Source organism: Neophocaena asiaeorientalis, unplaced genomic scaffold, assembly GCF_003031525.2.
Source record: "Neophocaena asiaeorientalis asiaeorientalis breed wild unplaced genomic scaffold, Neophocaena_asiaeorientalis_V1.1 scaffold167, whole genome shotgun sequence".
NCBI lineage: Eukaryota > Metazoa > Chordata > Mammalia > Artiodactyla > Phocoenidae > Neophocaena > Neophocaena asiaeorientalis.
In genome coordinates this window covers 993811-1010647 of record NW_020175022.1, presented here as the reverse complement: position 1 = coordinate 1010647, position 16837 = coordinate 993811, and the positions used below count along the sequence as shown (strand labels likewise).

The 16837-nt window shown below is 56.1% G+C and overlaps 2 protein-coding genes across 8 annotated transcripts in view; one reads left to right on the top strand and one right to left on the bottom strand.

Annotated features, from left to right (window-relative positions):
- The first annotated feature begins 1401 nt into the window (after positions 1 to 1401).
- On the top strand, positions 1402 to 10799 carry ZNF687 (zinc finger protein 687). 3 transcript variants are annotated; one of them, XM_024762826.1, is made up of 9 exons: positions 1402 to 1557; positions 4957 to 7076; positions 7226 to 7404; positions 7823 to 7999; positions 8094 to 8256; positions 8403 to 8735; positions 8860 to 8972; positions 9167 to 9308; positions 9452 to 10799. In XM_024762826.1, exons 2-9 carry the CDS (start codon positions 4974 to 4976, stop codon positions 9947 to 9949), a joined length of 3708 nt encoding a protein of 1235 aa, XP_024618594.1. In that variant the 5' UTR covers positions 1402 to 1557; positions 4957 to 4973; the 3' UTR covers positions 9950 to 10799. The 3 variants fall into 3 exon arrangements, with proteins under 3 accessions (XP_024618594.1, XP_024618596.1, XP_024618595.1); XM_024762827.1 differs by having other exon boundaries at positions 1451 to 1572; XM_024762828.1 differs by lacking the exon at positions 9452 to 10799 and having other exon boundaries at positions 9044 to 9167.
- Positions 10800 to 10803: 4 nt separating this feature from the next.
- PI4KB (phosphatidylinositol 4-kinase beta) overlaps positions 10804 to 16837 on the bottom strand; it is a 28355-nt gene continuing 22321 nt past the window's right edge. For all 5 annotated transcript variants that reach the window (XM_024762831.1, XM_024762830.1, XM_024762829.1 and 2 more), the window contains 3 exons: positions 13114 to 13246; positions 12749 to 12869; positions 10804 to 11699 (listed from right to left, as the gene is read on the bottom strand). In XM_024762831.1, coding sequence (XP_024618599.1) covers positions 11518 to 11699; positions 12749 to 12869; positions 13114 to 13246 — 436 coding nt within the window. In that variant the 3' untranslated portion in view covers positions 10804 to 11517. The remainder of the gene's footprint in view (positions 11700 to 12748; positions 12870 to 13113; positions 13247 to 16837) is intronic.

Here is a 16837-nt window from a genome sequence, read left to right as displayed (position 1 = left end):
TTTACATTCTAAACGCTTGAAATCCTCACAATCATGTCTGGTGGGCATTATGATCCCAATTGTATCCATGAAAAAACTGGTTCGGGGAGGTTGAACGACTTGTCCGATGGAACCATGTGATAAGTGGTGGCCCCAACATTCCCATCCAGAGGTTCTGATTCACACCTCAATACAGTCGCTATTACCCACGTAAACTCTCAGGGCGCGCCAGAGTGTCCGGGGTCCAGGGGTCCTGGACAGGGTAACAGAACCACCTTAATAACAACATCCAGGTTGTCAGCGGCTGTGTGCAAGGCAGGATGTGCAGGCTCGCCGGCCGGCTAGGGTGTGCGAGAGCTGGCACGGTGGATTTGCAGACGAACTCTGCAAGCGCTTGCGGATTAGAGTATCAAGGTAACTCAATTTCCTAGCATTCCCTCCCCTTCCCCCGCCTCCAGGGGGCGGGACAACAAAGCGCGGGAAAACCGGCCTCGACTCCACCCCCTACCCCCGTGCTGGGGGCGGGGAAAGGAGAACTCTTAAATGGGTAATGGACACTGGGCGGGTTTCCCCCTCCCCCATCCCCGTGCTTAGGAAGCGTTCCACAATGCCGCTTTAAGATCCCTTTGGAAATAGCCCAGGCCACGCCAGCACGCTAACGTCACCTCTCCCCTACTTCCGGTCTGCAAGCCAGTCCCAGGCTTCAGGTGCCGGTGCCTTCCACACTCCAAATCCCGCCCCCGCTACAAGCCCTCCTGCAGAGGGAGGAGCAGTGGGTGACGCCATCGCCTAGGAGCTAACCCGTGCGAGGACCCCATCCATTCAGATTATATGACGATTTAGACAGTGGGAAAACCACGAGGAAATGGTCAACCAGATGACGTGGTGCTTTCGGTGACGTCCCATTCTGTGACTGCTGCACGGCATGACAGACATTGGGGTTTAGCTTGAGAAAACACCGCAAATGGATCAACACATCCGGGCTCCACTCGGGGCCAACGCGGTTCTCCTCAACCTGCCCAACAAATAGAAGCAGAGAGTTCTCTAAATTTGCATAAGTGAACTGCAGGCTTCAGGGATCGCGGCCAATAGGGAGTGAGGGGGCGGAGACACACCTGGGAGAGTCACCTCCTCCTGTAGGAAAGCAGGGAATCAGACTGGCTTCTTTTTAAACGACAGTGGCGGAGGCCAATCATTTTTGAGATGCACAGATGGGGCAGTGGGCCCCGGCGCAACCAATGGGAAGAAGCTTCTCCAGAAGGACTAGGCTTCTTGCCCAATGAGGCTGGGAAGCCTGTGCCTAGCTGTTTCCGAGCGGCAGTACTTAAGACCAACCCAGTACGGAGCTGGGCGGGGCGCAGTACTGAACGACGGGGGTATTGGCCAATGGAGAGTGCGAAAGCGGGCAGCCCAGACCTGGAACGCGAAGGGAGCTGAGGGAGGGGGAGGCTGAACGGGAGAGAAGCAGGAAGTAGCGGCGGTCGTGGGGAGGGCGGCGGCGGCAGCGGCGGCGGCGGCAGCAGCGACTGGAGCAGGGAAGAGACCGCCGGGTCTCGGCCCGCACTGGGAGCGGAACAAGTAAGCGTGCCTGGGGTAAATACCCGCCTTTGGCCCCGCCCCCTGGGGGGGCGGGTAAATACCCCCACCCCTCCCCCACTTGGTCAACTACCCCCTCTCCGCGCCGCCCCCCGGGATGGCTTCTACCGGGGCCCCGACGTCGCCCCCATTCCTTGGGGCACGTGGGCGAAACTCCTAGCCTGTTGAAAGCACAGCCCCTAGCAGGGTAAACGTGGAGGGGGGGTCGGGGTCCCCAACTCCTGGCGCCCCCAGCCCGAGAGGCGTCCGAAGCGCGGCCCGGGGACTGGAAGCTGCGGGATGTCGCGACCTAAAATGGTGTCCGTGTCCGGGGGTGGGGGCGGGGGAACTGGGCCAGGCCGGAGCGGAGCCTGCACCCCGACTGGGCACGGGTCAGCGTCCGGGCCCGGACGGGACCCAGGCTCGTGCCCCAGGCCGCGGCGTGCCTTCCGATTCCTCCCCAGTCTCGAGAGAGCCTCGGGAGCCCTCGGGGGGAGGACGCTGCGCAGGGAGGGAGGGGAGGAGGTCGGAGTTGGGACGGACCCCGGCTGGAGAGCTGCGAGTCTGGCAAAAACTGTTCCCTCCCCACTACTCTCTTTCCACACCTTTCCTGCTCCGCTGTAGTCTTGGGCCGGGAGGTGCTGCGCGGTAGCTCCCCGAGGGCCTGGCCTGGCCAAGGCCCGTCCTTCCCTTAGCACGCTGGTGAGAGCTAGAAAAGCGCGGCGCGCCTCAGTTTCCCCTCTGGCTTCTCCCATGTACACCCCGCCCCCTTTCCGCAACCCTGGACATGCTCCCCGCGCCGGTCCTCGGCAGATGGCAGGGGCTTAATTCCGGCCGCTGCCCAGCTTGGCGGCCGCCTAATCGCCCCCGGCCCCTCGCCCTCCTCTGCGCAGCAGGCCCCGGGCCAGGGAAAGGGACGCGGAGCCCCCACCCGACCCAGGCCAGTTCACCCTCTTCCTGTTCAGCCCCTTCCTTTGGCTTTTGGGGAAGAACAGAGGGAAGGAGGGGGGCTGGAGCCCAAGAGACAGGGCGCAGCAGCCGCAGAAAGGCCTGAGCCGTGGGGCGGGGAAGCCTCTTCGGCCTTGAGCTGCGCTGCTTGATCTACTGTCTGCTCCTGGCTCTCCGATGACCTCTAAGTCACTTGGACGCCAAAGGGGGAGTTGCTTGGGGGAGGCAAGTTTGCAGATGTTTTCTCATAGTCCCCACTGATCTGTGCTCCACCAGCCCACTTTTCTGAGGGCCTGAGCGGAAGGTAGCTCTGGTCTCTCGCCGTCGGGAGGGAGCCGGCCAGGGGAGGGCCCTAGCGATCCAGCTGGGCAGAGGCAAGGGGTGGAGGGCTTTGTTTAAACCCAGATCCTGTAAATTAAGTAGAGGGGGATGAGAGGAGCACTCCCCTTTCGTTCTTCCTCTAGTTGGTACCCTCTCCCTCCACCCCCATCTTGGTCCCAGCAATGCCAGCTGCCACCTGCTGGGACTATCTCCAGTTACAGTCTAAAGGCTGGAAAGAGGTGAGAGAATTGGCCCTGGGAAATGGCTTGCCTTGAGGGCAGGGAATGTGGAGGGAAAGAGACTTTTTCAGTTGCTTCTTCCTAGATATAGAAACACTTGTGGGGAGAAATGGGTAAGGAACACACCTGGGTCCCCCACAAGCTCTAGGCTGGCCTTCTTGTTGGTTTAGTGCCACATAAGTCTTGTGGGACCTTTTTTTTTTTTTTTGTACTGGGACAAATGGGGGTTGGGTGAGACTTCCTGGGCCACTGTTGCCAAAGGAAAATGAAAAGGGTGAGGAGTGTGAGTTGGGGATAAACTGGGGTGAGGAGCTCAGAGCAGAAATGACAGGGGTGAGGGGCCTGGCTTTTCCCGGTTGAGGCAGCTGTGCTGGATAAGCTCATACCCTGGAGTTTCAGCCCTGGGAGAGCAAGATGGGGAAGGAGGGAGGGAGGGAAGGAGGAGGGGTTGGCTAGGAGGGGCCAGGCACTCTTGGGAAGGTAGGTGAGCGAGCAGCAGGTGTTTGTGACAGGAGAGGCCTAGGCTGGGGCCCTTGTGACCAGACTGCTGTTATGGTTTTCCCGTTTTTTCTCTTTGTCTCTTTCTGTTCCTGTGTCTTATTCTTTCCGTCTTGGTCTCTTGGGTAACTTCCCTGAGCCCACTTCGCCCTGTTAACCAAGCTAGATCTCCAGGTGCCAGTAATGACCCCAAGTGGCCCAGACTTGAGCTTACATGACCCCTGACTCTTGTCTCTGACCCCAGCCCTAGGTTTCCAGTGCTTATTCCCTCCCAGCTTCTTTTCGGCTTGGCATATCCTTGTTGTCCTAGCTGTAATAATAAATCATACTCTGGGTTCTGGCTGTCATGTTTATGATTCATATCATGCTCAGAATAACCCTATGATATATAGATTACTTGTCCACTCTTTCAGACAGCAAAAGTAAGGCGGTAGAGTAACTTGCTTGTACAGCAGGCCATTGATAAGGCTGGAACTAGAATCAATTCTTACATCTTGTCTTAAGTCACATGCCCCTTTGTACACATGGCCTTTCAGATCTCTGTGGACCCCCAGAAGATCCATGAAGAATATGAATGGATCCCATGCTGCCATGAATGAGCCCTTAAACTTAGAGCATCATGTACATCCTCCTCCTTAATAGTAGTATTGATTAACTGATCCTGTGCTGGGCACAGGAGGGGTTGAAGTGGTTTCAACTAAGATGCTCACTGAACTCCCTCCATCTCTACTCCCTTATCTCTTATCTGTATTTTTTTTTAAGATTTATTTATTATTTATTTTATTTATTTTTGGCTGCGCCAGGTCTTAGTTGCGGCATGTGGGATCTTTGTTGAGGCACGTATCTTTCGTTGCAGTGTGTGGGCTTTTCTCTAGTTGTGGCACGCAGGCTCCAGGGTGCGTGGGCTCTGTAGTTGTGGTGCGCGGGTTCCAGAAAACGTGGGCTCTGCAGTTCGCGGCCTGCAGGCTCTCTAGTTGAGGCGTACAAGCTCAGTATTTGTGGCACGCGGGCTTAGTTGCCCCCACGGCATGTGGGATCTTAGTTCCCTGACCAGGGATCAAACCCGCGTCCCCTGCGTTGGAAGGTGGATTCTTTACCACTGGACCACCAGGGAAGTCCCTTTTATTTGTATTTCTGAGAAGTCTCTTTTCCTTTGCTCTCTCTGGATTTTGGTGTCCTCCCTGGAAAGTGCATACTACATTCCTTTCAATTTTAGGGTTTGGTAAAACAGGTGCCTCCACCAGCTCTCTAGGATTTGCACTATGGTGGAGGTGTACCCAAGTCAGAGTGTGTGTGGGTTCTGAGAGCGGATGAATTTGGAGGTCTTGAGGGAGGCGGTCCAGCGTTCCTGCTTCCAGAGGTCTCAGTTTGTCTCTCTTTTTCCTGTTTTCCTCAGGTCTGGGACCTGTTGCCATGGGGGACATGAAGACCCCTGATTTTGATGACCTCCTTGCTGCCTTTGACATCCCTGACATTGATGCAAATGAAGCCATACACTCTGGGCCAGAAGAAAATGAGGGGCCAGGAGGCCCAGGGAAGCCAGAACCCATTATAGGAGGTGAATCTGGAGAAGCAACAGCAGCAGCTGCCGGGGATGGCCCTGGCTTGCCCGCCCAGGCCTCTGACCATGGCATGCCACCACCAGACGTCTCAGCAGTCAGCGTCATTGTCAAGAACACTGTGTGTCCTGAGCAGTCGGAGTCCCTGGCTGGGAGTTCAGGAGGGGAAGGGGCCCGGGCTGGGGGAGTGACTAAGGAAGGGTCTGTGGGACCTCGTCTGATGCAAAATGGTTTTGGGGGCCCTGAGCCATCCCTTCCAGGAACCCCGCACTCTCCAGCTCCTCCCAGTGGAGGTACCTGGAAAGAAAAATCCATGGAAGGCAAAGCTCCCCTGGACCTCTTTGCTCATTTTGGGCCTGAGCCAGGGGAGCACCCTGATCCCCTTCCTCCCTCTGCGCCCTCCCCACCTCGGGAAGGGGCCATGACCCCACCTCCTTTCTCCTCTCCCTTTGAGCTGGCCCGGGAGAATGGCCCAGCCCTGCTGCCTCCTGGTTCTCCCCCACTGCTGGGGGCCTTGAAGCAGGAAAGCTGCAGCCCTCTTCATCCCCAGAGCCTCCCAGGCTCAGGCTCTAGCCCTGAGGCCACGGTCGTCCCTGCCAGTGTCTCCCCTTCCCGGGTTGCAGCGGTGTCCTTCTTCAAGAAGTCTCCAGGGCACCAGAGCCCTCTTGCCTCCCCTAAAGTGCCCAGCTGTCAGCCCCTAAAGGAAGAAGAGGATGAGGGACCAGTGGACAAGTCTCCCCCAGGAAGTCCCCAGAGTCCCTCTAGTGGAGCCGAGGCTGCAGATGAGGACAGCAATGACTCCCCTGCCTCCTCCAGCTCCTCTAGGCCCCTCAAGGTACGGATTAAGACCATTAAAACATCCTGCGGGAATATCACAAGGACTGTAACCCGGGTCCCCTCAGACCCTGATCCCCCTGCCCCCTTGCCTGAAGGGGGCTTCCTGGCAGAGGCTAGCCTCCTCAAGCTGTCCCCCGCAACCCCGACCCCTGAGGGTCCAAAGGTGGTGAGTGTCCAGCTGGGTGATGGCACAAGGCTGAAGGGCACCGTGCTGCCCGTGGCCACCATCCAGAACGCAAGCACTGCCATGCTGATGGCAGCCAGTGTGGCCCGCAAAGCCGTGGTTCTGCCTGGAGGCACTGCCCCCAGCCCTAAGACGATGGCTAAGAATGTGCTGGGTCTGGTGCCCCAAGCGCTGCCCAAGGCTGAGGGGAGGGCAGGGCTGGGGTCCGGGGGGCAGAAGGTGAACGGTGCCTCGGTGGTGATGGTGCAGCCCTCTAAGCCGGCCACCGGGCCGGGGGCAGGGGGTGGCACGGTGATCTCACGGACCCAGTCCAGCCTGGTGGAGGCCTTCAACAAGATCCTCAACAGCAAGAACCTGCTGCCTGCCTACCGGCCAAACCTGAGTCCACCGGCTGAGGCCGGGCTGGCCCTGCCGCCCACGGGCTACCGCTGCCTCGAGTGTGGGGACGCCTTCTCGTTGGAGAAGAGCCTGGCGCGACACTATGACCGCCGGAGCATGCGCATCGAGGTCACCTGCAACCACTGTGCCCGCCGCCTAGTCTTCTTCAACAAGTGCAGCCTGCTGCTGCATGCCCGTGAGCACAAGGACAAGGGGCTCGTCATGCAGTGCTCACACCTGGTCATGAGGCCGGTGGCCCTGGACCAGATGGTGGGGCAGCCGGACATCACGCCCCTGCTGGCTGTCCCACCTGCCCTCGGACCTCCAGCCTTGCCTGCCTTGGGCAAGGGTGACGGGGCCGTCACCTCCTCCGCCGTTACTGCAGTTGCCGCTGAGGCCCCTGTGCTGCCACTCTCAGCCGAGCCGCCTGCCGCCCCTGCCACCTCTGCTTACACCTGCTTCCGCTGCCTGGAGTGCAAGGAGCAGTGCCGGGACAAGGCCGGCATGGCTGCCCACTTCCAGCAGCTCGGGCCCCCCGCCCCTGGCGCCACCAGCAATGTGAGTTACTTTTCCCAGCCCCTCCCTGGGATGGGGACAGCCAGATGCCATGGGGACGGGATCTAGGAAGGTGTGGGGGCTTGGTTAGGAGAAGGAATGGGGGACAGGCCACTCCTCACAGACTCACCTGGTTTTAACTCACTCGACAGGTGTGCCCAACTTGCCCCATGATGCTCCCCAATCGCTGCAGCTTCAGCGCCCACCAGCGCATGCATAAGAACCGACCTCCCCACGTCTGCCCTGAGTGTGGAGGCAACTTTCTCCAAGCCAATTTTCAGACCCACCTCCGGGAGGCCTGTCTGCATTTCTCTCGTCGCGTAGGATACAGGTGCCTCCCATCTCTCCTCCCCATAGTCCCTCAACACTTTTCCTCCTGTACTTGGTGGTCTCGTGGCTCCTGGGACCAGCCTTTCAGATGGCCTCACAGAGGTGAGCCCCATCTCTCCTGTTGAATCACTCAGCCCCAGTGTGTTAGCAAATGCAGTCAGGGCGCTCTCTGCCTTCCCTTCGTTCCCCACGGAGAGGGAGCAGGCGGGGCCCCCTCCGGAGCATCAGCTCTGCCTCTCTGCCCCGCAGGCCTCCCTTGGGGAACTGGGTGCTGCAGCTCCCTCCGTCCTCCAGTTGCCTGGGTTCCACCGCTGATTAACTCCTTAGAGTCCACCCAGCCCCCGTGAATGAGTGTGGGGTTGGAGGTGGCCGTGGAGGTGCCCGCAGCTCACTACGGTGCCTCCTACTTACTCCCCAAGGTGCCCCAGCTGTGCAGTGGTGTTTGGGGGTGTGAACTCCATCAAGTCCCACATCCAGACGTCACACTGCGAGGTTTTCCACAAGTGCCCCATCTGCCCTATGGCCTTCAAGTCTGCACCCAGCGCTCACGCCCACCTCTACACCCAGCATCCTAGCTTCCACACGCAGCAGGCCAAGTGAGACCTGGGGAGGGAGCGTGAGGAGGGGCGGGTGGAGGGGGCTGGGCCTCGATGGGGCAGGACGTCTGCACTGTCTTCTCCACCCGCCCAGGATGATCTACAAGTGCGCTATGTGTGACACAGTCTTCACTCACAAACCCCTCCTCTCCTCGCACTTCGACCAGCACTTGCTGCCCCAGCGTGTCAGCGTCTTTAAGTGCCCATCTTGTCCTCTGCTTTTTGCCCAAAAAAGGACCATGCTGGAACATCTCAAGGTACAGGGGTCGAGGGATGGAGGTGGGGTTGCCCAGCTGTGTTGACCGGGGACGCCTCCAGAAATGGGAGCAGGGGAGGAGCCAGGACTCTGGCAAAGCCAGGTCCTCTCCCACACCAGCCATCCCCCCTTGTCTCCCTCTCACAGAACACACATCAGTCTGGGCGCTCGGGGGAGGAGACTCCTGGGAAAGGGGCCGGGGGTGCCCTTCTGACCCCCAAGACTGAGCCTGAGGAGCTGGCTGTGTCTCGGGGAGGAGCAGCTGCCCCTACTGAGGAGTCTTCTTCATCCTCAGAAGAGGAAGAACTGCCCAGTTCCCCTGAGCCCCCTCGCCCAACCAAACGGCCCCGGCGAGAACTGGGGAGCAAAGGCGTCAAGGGCGGGGGTGGGGGCCCTGGAGGCTGGACCTGTGGCCTTTGTCACTCCTGGTTCCCTGAGCGTGACGAGTATGTGGGTCACATGAAGAAGGAGCATGGCAAGGTGAGTGGGGTGCCCCTGGGGAGCAAGATGGGCTGGAGGGGCAGCATTGGGATTGACCTGTGTGGCAGTGGAGCCGGGGTGCTGCATGGAGCCTGGCTGAGACCCCCAACCCCTGCTCTCCTAGTCAGTGAAGAAGTTTCCGTGCCGCCTGTGTGAGCGCTCCTTCTGCTCCGCCCCCAGCCTGAGGCGCCACGTCAGGGTCAATCACGAGGGTATCAAGCGAGTTTACCCATGCAGGTAACCCTTACCCCCTGGCCCCCTTCCTCTTTTCTGTCCGGCAGGGTGCCCCCAACCCTGGTTCCCCAAAGTACCTTCCCACCTGCCTCTTAGGTCTGAGTGGACTGACGGTTGAGGCCTCCCTCTGCTCAAGCCACGAGCCTTGGTCTTTGGGCTGTGCCGCTGGAGCCCACCCCGCCCGCTCTCCCCTTTAGGTATTGCACAGAGGGAAAACGCACCTTCAGCAGCCGCCTGATCCTGGAGAAACACGTCCAGGTCCGGCATGGCTTGCCGCTCGGGGCCCAGTCCCCTGGCCGGGGGAACACCCTGGCTCGGGGCCCTGGTGCCAGAGCCCAGGTAGGCAGAGGCCCACCCTGCTGCATGAGGGCTTTGGGAGCAGGAGCCTGCGCGGTTATAGCCGAGGCCTCAGGAAGCTGGGCAGGGGTGCCAGGGACGGTGGGGGGTGACGGGAGGCCCGGTTTCTTCACTCTCTTCTCCAGGGGCCGGGACGGAAACGCCGCCAGTCCTCTGACTCTTGCAGTGAGGAGCCTGACAGCACGACACCTCCAGCCAAGTCCCCCAGGGGCGGCCCCGGGGCAGGAGGCCACGGCCCCCTGCACTACCGGAGCAGCAGCTCAGCGGAGCAGAGCCTCATGGCGGGGTTGAGGGTGGATGGCGGTGCCCAGCAGTGCCTCGACTGCGGCTTGTGTTTCGCCTCGCCTGGCTCCCTGAGCCGGCACCGTTTCATCAGCCACAAGAAGAAACGGGGTGTGGGGAGTGCCAGTGCCCTGGGCCTGGGGGATGGGGAGGAAGAAACTGCCCCTCCTTCCAGGTCTGACCCAGAGGGGGGAGATTCACCCTTGCCAGCTGCTGGAGGCCCACTGACATGTAAGGTCTGTGGCAAGAGCTGCGACAGCCCTCTCAACCTCAAGACCCATTTCCGCACACACGGCATGGCATTCATCAGGGCTCGGCAAGGGGGCAGTGGGGACAACTAGGGCCCAGGCCTGGACTCACTAGCCCCCTCCCTCTTCCTTGGGAGCCTGGGTCACTGCTGCTGCCTGGTCCCTGGGCTGGGGAGTGCCATTAGAATTCATGTTTTGTTCAACTCCTCTCCCGCTAACCCCCAAGGACAAGCTTTTGAGAATGGTAGTTATTTGAGGTTCCTGCCTTGGGTTTGGCCCTTGGGTCCTAGTAGAGTGGGTCCTCCATTCCTTCTTTCTGAGCCCAACACTAATTATTTTCTTGCTGCAGCCCCCCCATGTGGGACGGGGGGGGTGGGAGGACGAGAAGGCCCAATGCTGGGGTGGTCAGGGGCACTCTCCTCAACCCCTGTGGGCACAGATGGCAGCCCTGGCCTTGCCCTAGTGCCCCCCTGAGACTCCCTGGCACTCAAGCCCTCCACCCCTGCAGTGCCTTTCACTTATTTTTTTTTTTTTCCCCAGAAATCCGGGGCGGGGTGGGGGGAGGTTGGTGGAGACGAGTCCTGTCTAGTGGGGGGTCCCAGGGAGAGGAGGGGACAGGCTCTCAGGAATCCTTTATTCTTGTAGTAATAATACTAACAAACAGTGGGGAAATGGGAAGGAGAAAACCAGACCATTAAAACTGCTCGTGGTTTAATCCCCATTCAAGCGCCTCTTTTTATGTGACTTAGACAATGTGGACGTGTCTGGGAGGGGGTGAGTGACAAAGCTGGGAAGGCCCTTCTTCAGGGAAGTGGTATTGACTGAGACAGGCAGGGAAAAAGCAATCTTCCTCCACTTCGTTCTGTGTGGTGCCTTTTGTATCCTGGACACTGAGGCATCTGTTCACTCCCTACCCCTGAAAAAAAATACAACTCAGAAATGACACAGATGGCTAACTAAGGACTTTATTTCAAACAAAAATTAAAAATAAAAAATTGAGAGCTATTTCCCTGGGTGTGGGGAAAGGATAAGGGCAAGGAATTCCCCACGGCTTGGCCAATACCCTCAGACTGGAGGGGCTGTGATTATTCCCTTCCTCACTCCTGGGATGGGGAACCTCAGCAAGTGCAGGACCTTATGCCAAAGCCCACCTACCAAGGGGAGCTCGGGCTAGGGGTCAGTCCCTGGGAGGTGACAGAGTTGGGCAGCAGCATGGCCAAAGGCCAACCACAGGATCAAGTCCTTAGTACCAAGAACCTACTCTTTTCTCCTTCCTGGGACCCAGGACACATTAAGAGGATGGCCTGCCGAAAGAACCTCTCGAACCCTAGTGAGGAGAAGAAAGGCCCCAGTGTCCCTCACATTTATCACTTCTGTTCTCTGGAGAGCATTGAGCCCTGGAGTCTGTCAGGTGGTAATACTGACACAGCTGGTGGGGGGTGGTAGGGAAGCCCCAGCAAGTCTGGACCCCACGGCTGGTTCTCCCAACCCCCCGGCAAGCTCTACAGTTACCACATGATCCTCTGTATTTCTTGCCTTCCATTTCCCTTGGTGGATGGCTGGGTGGGTGGGGCTTCCTGGTTTAGGGTCTCTCTGACAAGGGCCTTCTCAGGGAGGGTCCCCTGAGTCCCCCACTGCTCCGGGGCCTGAGAAGGAGGATGTCACATGATGCCGTTGGTGAGGTACTGGAAGCCATCGTAGAGTTTGGTGGTGATAGACCGCATGCTGCCGTCCACCATCTGCTCCACCAGCAGCTGGAGCTGCTCCTCAGTCATGCTCATGTGGAACCTCTCCTTGAGGTTGCGGATGGTACTGGAGCCATGGAAGCAAGGAAGCTGAGAACCTGGGGGCAGCAGCAAGGGAAGAGGGTCACGGATGGAAACGAGGGAGCGGCAGTGCTAACAGCCGCCACAGCCAGTGCAGAGCCGGGCTATCTAAGGTGCCCCTTCCCTCCCACCTCAGAGAGATCCCTGACAGTGTGGATGCAGTTCTGCTTGGGCAGAGAAGGGAGAATTGGCAGGAGGCCCTTCTTGAGCCCTTCTTTATCCCACAATCCTAAGCCCCTCTAGGTGAGGGCACGAGGGTAGGGGGTCAACACATCTCCCCCAGTAAGGGCGGAGGGAGCAGTCTTAGGACCCAGAGGGAAGGCTGGGAAGCGTCTAGGGAATGGGCCCTGAACCGGGCACTTATCTGCTTGCAGGCCTCTGCCTATGCTACGTCTGACACTCACAGATGACCTGGGCCACCGTCATCACGGGGCTAGACGGGGATGCTCCTGAGCAACAGCGACAGCCTGTGGGGTGGGGGGAGGGGTGGGGAGGAGGATACTGGCAGCTCAGACCGGGTGGACACCACAGCCTTGAGGGAATGGGGACGAGGGCCCAGGGATCCTGGACAAAAGACTAGATGGCAAGGCCGTGAGGAAACAGCAGTGAAAGTAGATAAAGATGAGAGAGGAACCCGTCTCGGCTCAGAGCAGAAGGGCTGAGTGTCGGGACAGGGAAGAGGTCTGAGGAGAGGGCAATCAGAGGTCAAAGGCCAATGACTGCAAACACCTGAGTTGGTGAAGAGCCGAGTGATGAAAGTTAAACAAGGGGTGGGGAGATGAGAAGGGACCAGGAGGCTGGAGATGGGACTGTTCTTTCCCTGAATGCACCTAGGAGGTAGTTTCTGCTGCCTCGCCCTCCCACCCCCAGGACTAGCTCTGTCAGGAATCAGGAGGAATGTGCCGAAGGTGAAACACAGAAACCCTCTGGGAGGCCCCGCCCCCAGTCTTGAGGTGTAATCAACTTTCTGGAGGTTCCATGCCCCAGGGCCCCAACGTAAGTGGGACTCGCAGGGCACTATGGGTACCACCCTATCGCCAAACGCCTGGCTTCTCCCCAGCCCCACCTTGCTGCATGATCTCCACGATCTGCACCACCTTATCCATGTGTTTCCGAGCAGCAATCAGCCCCTGCAGCATCAGCATCTTGTAGTAGTTGAACATGTCGCCATCCAGGCCGCCCATCACCTGGGAGGAGAGGAGAGAGCTGTGTGCGCAAAGGGGCTCAGTGTCAGAACTTCCTCCCTTGGGCAAACGTGCCAAACTCCGTTACTTCCCCAACTCTTATCAAGCAGGAAGCCTCCCAGGACATCCAACCTCACCCTGACTTATTGCCATTTCTGTTCTGTTTGTCCCCATTTGGGGGATGGCCATCAGCTCCCCATCCCACGACAGAAAGAACACAGTGAGACACCTCTCCTTCCTGACTCACGTCTACAAACTCTGTGGTCAGCTTAAAGGCTGATGTCTCAAAGCCCAGGTTTCGGGGCGAGCTGGACAGGATGAAGCCAAAGTCGATGTGGATGATGTGGCCTTCTGCGTCCAACAGGATATTCCCATTGTGTCTGAGGAGGGGGCAGAGGAGAGGAAGAGGCAGTAGTAAGTCCCACTGAGGTGGGAGCTTCAAGCTGCAACACACTGGCCACATGACACCAGGCAAGGGCCCTGCCATGTTTCCTGCTGCCTATAACTCTGGGTCCAACCTTCTAGAAGCCAAAGCTAGCAGTGAGAAGAAAGGAAATCAGAAAAGTAAACTGCTAACAAAGGCTGTGGGGTCTCATTCGCTATCATTAACAGCTTAATCAAATAGGTTAAGATTATCCAAATTTCCCAGTAACTGTGATTCTAAGCACCCTAGCCAATCCCAATCTAGCAGAGAACTGGGAAGCTAGGAAAGAAGGACTGTGCCCTCCAACCAGCCTTTACAGAGGCCAAGCACTTGGCTTAGGGGGAGGCCTCCAGTCACAACCTAAAATTACCTGTGTTCTGTTTGTAATTCCTATTGGCCCATTGCAGATCAGAAGCCCCACCCCACCGGAAGGGAGCAGAGATCCCAGGCTGAGTGAAGTTTAAATGTGAAATAGTCTGGGGCTTCAGTTTTAACTATCTGGTAAAACCACTCATGTAAAAAAATTCTCAGGAGGCAATTCCTACAGGCTAGCTGCTGGAAGAACAGTTAAAGGCAGATAAATCCTAGGTCTCTGTGATTCCCACATGAATGGCCAGTCGAAAGAGGAACAATTAACATGCAAAGCATGTGAGGCCTGGCCCATAACGGACCTCCTCAGTGTCAACAGAGGCTTTGTTAGGCTAAGAGCTCACGGTCTGAAGCCACCTTCTCTGGGGTTGGTCTGACTGGCCAAAAGACGGGACAGAGGGAGAACCCAGTCCCACCTGAGTCCTTCCCCCTCTGGGAAAGCATGACAAATTTAGCAACACACACAATCTTGAAAGCCAGAAAGTTCTAGACGTCCTAGTCCAGCCTCTCATTTTACAGGTGAGAGGTGAGAAAACAGAGGCCCTGAGAGGAAAACTGACTTACTTGTCCAAGGTCCCAGGCCAGTGAGAGGCAGTTTCTCTCTCTCCTTAAGTGGAGTTAGCTCCAGCCGCAAAGCTACGGGGTACTCATTCTGAAGCAGTTAAGGAGACCTTCAACTGCTTCCAGCTTGGGGCCCCCTTCACTGCTGCCACTTCTCTCCAGTGGATGAGTCCATTCATTACTTGACTACATCTACTCTTTTTTGAGTTATGAAAGGTTTACCAGCTGCCTGTCCCCCTCTCCCCCTTTTAAAGGATGGACTCCCATCTTCCAAATATATTAGTCTCCTAAGGAAAAGCCCAGAGGCCTGACTAGCACCTGCTTCTCTGCCTCCACTTACTCAACCCAAGGGTTCAGGCTCCAGGCTTTCTGGGCCCTGGGTTCCAAATGCTGACTCTTTAGGGACAGTCTAAAGCTTGCAACCAGATTCCTTATAAATAATGATGTTTCCCTCAGTCCTCAAATGCAAAGCCTCTGCTGGCTTTATCTGTAAGGCTGGCAGGGTGGAAGGAGCACAGGTTCTGAAAGTTCCCTGACCCTTATTTCCCTCCTGAGGAAACACCTGTCTGACAGCATTTTCATCTGGTTTCAACATAAGAATGTCAGGCCAAACAGGCCTGTGAAAAGATGCTCAACACTGCTAATTATTAGAGAAATGCAAATCAAAACCAAAATGAGGTAACACCTCATACCAGTCAGAATGGCCATCATCAAAAAGTCTACAAATAATAAATGCTGGAGAGGGTATGGAGAAAGGGGAATGTAAACTGGTGGAGCCACTATGGAAAACAGTATGGAGGCTCCTTAAAAAACTAAAATTAGGGCTTCCCTGGTGGCACAGTGGTTAAGAATCTGCCTGCCAAAGCAGGGGACACGGGTTCAATCCCTGGTCCAGGAAGATCCCACATGCCACAGAGCAACTAAGCCCCTGCGCCACAACTACTGACCCTGCACGCCACAACTACTGAGCCTGTGTGCCACAACTACTGAAGTCCGCACACCCTAGAGGCCATGTTCCACAACAAAGAGAAGCCACCACAATGCGAAGCACGTGCACCGCAGTGAAGAGCAGCCCCCACTCACCACAACTAGAGAAAGCCCGTGTGCAGCAAAGAAGACCCAACACGGCCAAAAATAAGTAAATAATAAAATAAAATAAAACTATAAAAAAAAACCCCTAAAATTAGAGTTATCATATGATCCAGCAATCCCCCTCCTGGGCTGTATCTGGAAAAGACAAAAACTCTAATTAGAAAAGATACATGCACTGGACTTCCCTGGTTGTGCAGTGGTTAAGAATCTGCCTGCCAATGCAGGGGACACGGGTTCAAGCCCTAGTCCGGGAAGACCCCACATGCCGCGGAGCAACTAAGCCCATGCGCCACAACTACTGAGCCTGAGCTCTAGAGGTGGTGAGCCACAACTACTTAAACTCACATGCCTAGACCCCATGATCCACAACAAGAGAAGCCACCGCAGTGAGAAGCCCATGCACTGCAACGAAGAGTAGCCCTCGCTTGCAGCAACTAGAGAAAGCCCACGCTCAGCAATGAAGGCCCAACGCAGCCAAAAATAAATAAATAAATAAATAAAAAGAAAACATACATGCACCTCAATGTTCACTGCAGCATTATTTACGATGTGGTGTGTATGTGTGTATGTATACACACACACACACAGGAATATTACTCAGCCACAAAAAAGAATGAAATAATGCCATCTGCAGCAACAGGGATGGACCTAGAGATCATCATACTAAATGAAGTCAGTCAGAAGACAAATATTATGTGGTATCACTTCTATGTGGAATCTAAAAAACTAATACAAATGAACTTTTTCACAAAACAGAAACAGACTCACAGACACAGAAAACAAATTTATGATTACCAAAGGGGAAGGGGGCAACAGATTAGGAGTATGGGATTAACAGATACACACTACCATACATAAAATTTGCCTGCCACAACTACTGAGCCCCCGTGCCACAACTACTGAAGCCCACGCACCTAGAGCCCATGCTCTGCAGCAAGAGAAGCCACCGCATTGAGAAGCCCACACACCGCAGTGAAGAGTAGCCCCTGCTCGCTGCAACTAAAAGAAAGCCCGCACGCAGCAATGAGGACCCAATGCAGCTAAATAATAAAATAAATTAATTTAAAAATAATAATAATAAAATAAACAACAAGGATTTACTGTATAGCACAGGGAAGTGTAGTCAATATCTTGTATAAACCTATAATGGAAAAGAATCTGAGAAAGAATGTGTGTGTGTGTGTGTGTGTGTGTGTGTGTGTGTGTGTGTATACTTGAATCACTTTGCTATACACCTGAAACTAACATAATATTACAAATCAACTATACTTCAATTTAAAAAAAAAAGAATGTTAGGCCATCATAGGCACTTAATAGATGCTAGATTTCTGATAAGCGGCTCTGTTTAGCTGATCTTAAGGTGCTGCTGTATCACTGGAAGCACAGGCCACTGAATTAGTGCTTTCCCAGGATGGCTGCCCTATGCCCTCAGAGAGGCACAACTCACAGGAGCATTCTAGGTATTGACCCTGAGTCACTGTCTGGAGACTGTCTTAAAAAGCAGAGCCTCAAGGGTGTAATTATC

Bases quoted from the DNA above. Each gene is read 5' to 3' on its own strand.
- ZNF687 (XM_024762826.1), top strand. From the start codon at position 4,974: ATGGGGGACATGAAGACCCCTGATTTTGATGACCTCCTTGCTGCCTTT. The intron at 8,000-8,093 runs GTGAGACCTGGG...CCACCCGCCCAG, and splicing joins TTCCACACGCAGCAGGCCAA to GATGATCTACAAGTGCGCTA. The intron at 9,309-9,451 runs GTAGGCAGAGGC...TCTCTTCTCCAG, and splicing joins GCCCTGGTGCCAGAGCCCAG to GGGCCGGGACGGAAACGCCG.